Genomic DNA, 6,329 nt, shown 5'->3' on the forward strand with positions numbered 1-6,329 from the left:
AATAGCTCTCTGAGCTTCTCCCTTGAACTTGTCACCTGAAGGCCACCCTTTCCCTCTCCTTGGCTGGAGGCACAGTCCCATTTCCCACACTCCCAAACTTGTCACAGACAGCAGGTCTGGGGGAGATTGCTTGGCTTTAGTCCCCTTTGTTTTAAATGCAGTTGTGACAGCCAGCATTTATCTGCCCATATGTGTCTTCAGAGGTTGGCCTCCAGGATATAAAAAGCAAATACAACTGAGAGCTGTTTGCTTTACATGTCTGTTTAAATTCTTAAGAAGCCTGTTTTGCCTAATTTAAGAATTATTGCTGTTGTTCTCAAGACTTTCAGAATTGCCATGATTTGTGAACTGTGTATGATAAGGGAACATTATCAAAATCCTAACATGTAGTTCCTCATTAACTCTTCAGCAATCTGCATGGAAACTGCAGGTTGGCTTCTAGAACACTTTATCCAAATCACCTTTTTCTTGCTTGTGTCAGCTTTAGGGGTGGAGACAGTGATTTACATAGCACTGATTGGAAGCTGAAGCTTTGCTGTTTCATATGTGCTCGACTTTCCCCAGTTCTGATTGGAGCATTTGGGGCTGCAACACCATTCCCATTGTAGGAAGTAAATGAAAAGGGCCATGCTGAGTCAGACCAAAGGTTGATGTAATCAAGTCTCCTGTCTCTGGCAGGGAACAGAAGTAGGTGGATGCAAACATGCAGTGATCATTTTTACAGCAAACCCTCTCTGCTGCTTGGAATTGGTTGTTCAGGCACCTTAAACTTGTGTTGCACCTGGACCATTGTATTCATGAGCTGCAGAAAGGTCTATTCTCTCTAAATTTATTGAATCCTTTTGGAGCCCATTTGTGATTTTGGGCCCTGTAGAATAGCACTGTATAGAAGTACTGACTACTATTTTAAAATCTGCTGTTAGGCAAACTTCAAAGCTGAGGTTGTGAGCCATTGCATTTACCCCGTTTGTTCTTTAAGAATACTTAGCTCATTTTGATTAAATTGTGTAATAATATGAACACCATGCCAAAAAGATGCATTAGTCCTGAAATCCCAGTCTTGCCTCTCAAGATACTGTTCCAGTCTCAGTTCAGTGCCTGAGAATGTTCTGTCTCCTGTTTCCACCTATACTTTAGCCACCAGATTTGTATGATACCAGCACTTCCCTCAGTGTGTCCCATGGTGCTTCATTCTATCAAGATGAAAGCAATTTGTCTGCTATGGACACTCCCATCACTACCACAGGGAAGCGAGGAACTCAGGTCAGAATCCTCCATTTTCTCATCTGGTTGGGGAGTTGTATGAGAAAATTACTAAAAGGAGGCAATGACTTTGTAAGAAACAGGTGACAAAGATCAGGTTTTTCAAGCACAGAAGGGAATATCTTCCAAAAGTTATGAAATGTTCTTCATTTTGACTGCTCTGAAGCAAAAGTAAAAAAAATTAAAGAGCACTGGGAATTGAGACACTGCAAAACAAAGAATAGAGAATCAAAAGCTGCAAAAGAATCTGCCTAAGGCCAGGTATTTGTTTGCTTCACTACTTCTGGAAGTAGAAACCTGGTGACTCATGCTACTGAGGGTTAATATGCAATCCCTTGTTAATTCTGAATTGGGAAATGGTGAAGAGTGTTCTAGAGATTCAGAAGATCATAATTAGATTATTATGGTTGCATCCAGTGACAATTAGGAGCTTTGAAGAGATTGTTGCCACTGTAGACACCTTGCAGTTGTAAAAGGAAAAAAAAATAGCAGGCAGATTAAAGGGATTAAATCATTATAAATGAACTTGTTGCAGTAACCACAGAATATTTTTCCTTAGTCTTTATTCTGTATTAAACAAAAAAAATTTGAAGGAGAGGGAATAGCAGAAGGATATACAGTAATAGGACTGTGAAAATAAATTGCCAGGAGAATGAAGAAGGTGAGGAGCCACAAGACTGAAGGTGGTACCAGAAAGGCTGGTGAGAGTTATTTTGAACAATGCAGGCAAAGAGAGATTGGTTATGAATAGTTCTGTTTAGTATTGTAGCCATCTGTAGCTTTGTGAAGGCCTTCTGGATTTGGAAGTCTTCAGGCTTTCTGTAGAAATTTATAGTCTTTGGGACAGAATCTGCATGTCCTCTTTATCTTGGACTCATGGGAAAAACAGGAAGAGAAGGACAGGAAAAGATGTGGGGTAAATGCTGTATGCTTTTAAAATATATTACGAAAATAAGCACTTTTTATACGACCTAGTGTTATTTCCCAGAAATAACTAGTTAAACAAGGAACTCCAGTGCTGTAGGGCTGAAGTTTCCCAATTCAAGGATGAGCACATCATGTAGAAGTGTGTGGAAACTGTGCTCTCTGGTCTTGCAATAAAGAGAAAAATCAGATCCTTGCTCTGAGAGTGATAGATAGATAGATATTTTCCTTTCTGTCTTTCCCTTCCTGTACTCCCACACCCTCCTCTGTGGCCCAGGTGTCCCTCACACCCCCTGGGTGATGTCCAGTAGTGCCTTCCTCAGTGCCACTGCTGTTTGTGTTCCTGTCCAGATGCGCCAGGGGCGAGGCAGGCTGGGTGAGGAAGACTCTGACGTGGATATTGAAGGATTTGATGAGGATGATGATGGGAAGCCTAAGACTCCAGCCCCAGTGAGTTTATTTACAGAAATCCCAGCCACAGTGTATGTGCTGACTTACAGGATTGTCTGTTGTGTCTGCTGCCCTGAGACAAGCTCTGAAATGCAGTTTGAAAAAGTTAGCACTGTGAAATGAGGGAATACTTCGGAGTGGGCAGAGTGGGAAATCTATGATGGAAATGGCAGCATGCTGCTGGATCTTCACCATCCCTGTTTTTGTGGCCCAGGAAGTTGAAGATGCAGATGGTGACCTTGCTGATGAAGAAGAAGGATCAGCCCAGCAGCCCCAGGCCAGTGTCCTCTATGAAGACTTGCTTATGTCTGATGGAGAGGATGATGATGATGGGAGTGATGAAGAGGGAGATAATCCTTTCTCGTGTAAGTGTTCTTCTCTGTTCATTGACCCAGCTGATCTCATGCTTCCATCACAAAAACATGCAGTAGAGAGCAGAGACCAAAGGGGCAAGATGAAACTGGGTGAACACAAATGGGATTGAAAACAAAAGTGGAATAGGAATGCTGCAAGTATTTCATTTCACACATGAAAGCAGACTTAAGACAAGATCTTGTTGATTGTATTTCATAAAGTGAAGCTGCAAATGGTTCTGAAAACACTGTGTGATTTGGTGTGCAGAGCCAGGAATGGGTAGTTTAGTAAAAGTACATTTATTTTGATATGAAATAGGATTATCAATGTTAAATATAAAATCTTAATGCTAAAGCAATGTTCTCATGAACAGGAAGACAGGAAGAGGTGTACAGAGGTTATTCAGACTATTTCTCTGTTTTAACGCAAACTTATGCATATAGTGGTATTTAGCAATGACTTTGAAAATTATTAAGAGGAAAGAAAGGGGAATTTTTCAGACAAGACATAAGGCCCTTTTGAGTAATGGTGGTTATGAGATTGCTTTGGAATAACATCAGAATTGGGCACTCAGTAGGTGGTGTCACCTTCCAGATCCTCTTCTGCTGCCTTGTGGAGACACAACTTTGTAAACATTCCTTACAGACACTACTGCAGCCTTTAAACACAGACAGTGGGCATGTGAGTGACTGAACAAACCTGGCAATTTGTGACCAAACATTGGTTCATTTCACAGCTATCCAGCTGAGTGAGAGTGGCAGTGACTCAGATGTGGAGCCCAATGCAGTGAGACCCAAACAACCTCATGTTCTTCAAGAGAACACACGGATGGGCATGGACAATGAAGAAAGCATGATGTCCTATGAAGGAGATGGTGGGGAGACATCTCATGTTATGGAGGACAGCAATATCAGGTAATTAGAGTTGGAAATCCTGTTAAAAATCCCATCTCTTCAAGATTTTTGAAGCGTTCATTCTAAAAACCTGAAGAATATCTCACATTTTTCTTAAAGTTTTTTTTAAGAAACGTGTGACTGTTCTTACTGTTGCAACTACAATTACCAGTTATTCTTACTGACAGAAATTTGGGGTTGCTGTTAAATTTTCACTAATAAAAATATCAGTTAAATTAAAAAAAAACCTACACAGTTCTTTCTTTTAAGTTAGATGATTTCTTGTACATGGTGTTTTTTGATGGCAGGAAAAATAAAGGTTTTTACAAGCTATCTCAAACTACAAGATACTTTTGAAGGTAAAAAGTGATTTAGCAGATGAACTTTTTTTTTCCCCTTCTGAGAACAAGCATGTCCTGACTTGAAATGCAATTGCTTAGCTGGAGTCCAGAAGTTAGGAATATACATATTCTGTATTTTGGAAGGTGTTCAATTATTAGAAAATTAAAAGTACAACACTATCAACTTCATTTTTTTTTTTTTTTTTTTGCTTTCAAGAGAACAGCATCCTATTCTCCCTTCTCTGGGCATTCAGTAGAGTACAAGTATTTGATTCTCTGTTCTTCTTCTACTTGTGGAATTCAGTTCCTTAGTGCCATTATTGATATTTGCCTAATAAATCACAGGCATCAGAACTGATAGGTCCTGGCTTGGCAGGCAAGGGTCAGTCCAGCCCAGGACCTTGACAAGTGTCAGCAGGAAGTGCTAGAGAAGACGAGAATGGGCTGAAAAAGGCAGGAAGTGCTAGAGAAGGTGAGAAATGGCTGAAAACAGTCCTGCACTTTCTGTCTGAAGGTGACAGAAGCTGTTGGAGCAATCAGTTTTTCCTGCGTGGAGTGTATCAGAGTGAAAATACTGTAATTGTTTCACTGGAGAACTGTTTTTTTATTAGTTTCTGTTTTAAAAAGCTGGCCAGTGACAGAATTGAAATGCACAGTGGTTCCTAGTGTTCACAGGACTTCAAGCCAGCTCTTACAGCAGTTAAATACCAAATTGCTGGTATCAGCAGGTAATCTGAAATTATCTTCTTTCTTCTAGTTATGGCAGCTATGAAGAACCAGACCCAAAGTCCAACACAAGAGACACGAGTTTCAGCAGCATTGGAGGGTATGAGATCTCAGAAGAGGAGGAAGAGGAGGAACAGCAGCGCTCTGGGCCGAGTGTGTTAAGTCAGGTCCATCTGTCTGAGGATGAGGAGGACAGTGAGGACTTCCACTCCATTGCAGGAGACAGTGACCTGGACTCAGATGAATGAACTCTCTCCCCTGAGATGATGGTGCACCACTCTTGGCTCCTGAGTTTCTCTTGTCCAAGTTTGGTATAAGGAACAGTGTGGGCTGTGTTAACAAGACTTCTTTTTTTTTTTAATTTTTAGATATAATATTTTAATTGATTATAAAATGTGCTATATGAATGAGTAAATGGTGAAAAAAAGCTTTAAACAAGCGTGTCATGCTGAAGCCTTGGGTTGTTGTAACCTGTACTAGCTCCAGAATCCAGATACAGATTTGTATAGTTTGTTCTTCAGTCTTTACAGATGTAAAGTAATTCCTCAGAAATACTGGCCTGTTGGATACATGCATGTCTGTGAGGAAAAGATGCTTGCTCAGAATGAAATATTTGCTGTTGATGAACAACTGTACAGCAATTTTCATTTCATAAAGGGGAGCTTTTTCTCTGGGACCACAAATACAGTGTCTGATGCCTGACCCCTGAGTGATTTTGAGAACTGCCTAACTGCCTAACTACTACCAATACTTCAGAAACAGCTGCCCTACTTTTTGTGTAAGTTGCAATTACTTCGGCCCACGATTCACCGGAGACTGCTGCTTTTCAGTGTCCCGGGGAAGCTCGTCCAGACCCCGGGGTTCTGTAGGGAGTGTGTGGCTGACGGAGCTCATGGAAACACAGCAGGAATGGGGACACAGCCTTTGCTGCTCTTTCTCTGTGCGCCGGGGGGGCCGGGGCCCGATGAATGACAGCAGGCACACGGTGAGCTCCGCTGGCCCGATATTTGAGCTCCACTCCTCTGGTGTTTGAGCTGTGATGCCCCAGTGAGCTCCACTGTCCCGGGGTTTGAGCTGTGATGCCCCGTGAGCTCCGCTGTCCCGCTGTTTGAGCTCCGCTGTCCCGCTGTTTGAGCTCTGATGCCCCGTGAGCTCCGCTGTCCCGCTGTTTGAGCTCCGCTGTCCCGCTATTTGAGCTCTGACGCCCCGTGAGCTCCGCTGTCCCGCTGTTTGAGCTCTGACTCCCCGTGACCTCCGCTGTCCCGCTGTGTGAGCGCCGGTTCCGCGGGGCCACGTGCGGGGGTACCGGGAGGTGGCGGCGCATGCGCAGTCCCGCCGCCTTTGGCGCAGCGCTGCACGCGGAAGGATAACCTTGGGG

General features: G+C 42.8%; 1 protein-coding gene across 4 annotated transcripts in view; it reads left to right on the top strand.

The window, feature by feature from the left end:
• TAF1 (TATA-box binding protein associated factor 1) overlaps nucleotides 1-5,653 on the top strand; it is a 30,793-nt gene extending 25,140 nt beyond the window's left edge. For 2 of the 4 annotated variants that reach the window (XM_033072275.2, XM_033072277.2), the window contains exons 36-40: nucleotides 1,138-1,263; nucleotides 2,539-2,637; nucleotides 2,852-3,002; nucleotides 3,728-3,905; nucleotides 4,983-5,653. In XM_033072275.2, coding sequence (XP_032928166.1) covers nucleotides 1,138-1,263; nucleotides 2,539-2,637; nucleotides 2,852-3,002; nucleotides 3,728-3,905; nucleotides 4,983-5,199 — 771 coding nt within the window. In that variant the 3' untranslated portion in view covers nucleotides 5,200-5,653. The remainder of the gene's footprint in view (nucleotides 1-1,137; nucleotides 1,264-2,538; nucleotides 2,638-2,851; nucleotides 3,003-3,727; nucleotides 3,906-4,982) is intronic. The other 2 variants (XM_033072276.2, XM_033072278.2) reach the window with 1 other exon arrangement.
• The last annotated feature ends 676 nt before the right edge of the window (nucleotides 5,654-6,329 follow it).

This window comes from Catharus ustulatus, chromosome 14 (assembly GCF_009819885.2).
Source record: "Catharus ustulatus isolate bCatUst1 chromosome 14, bCatUst1.pri.v2, whole genome shotgun sequence".
NCBI lineage: Eukaryota > Metazoa > Chordata > Aves > Passeriformes > Turdidae > Catharus > Catharus ustulatus.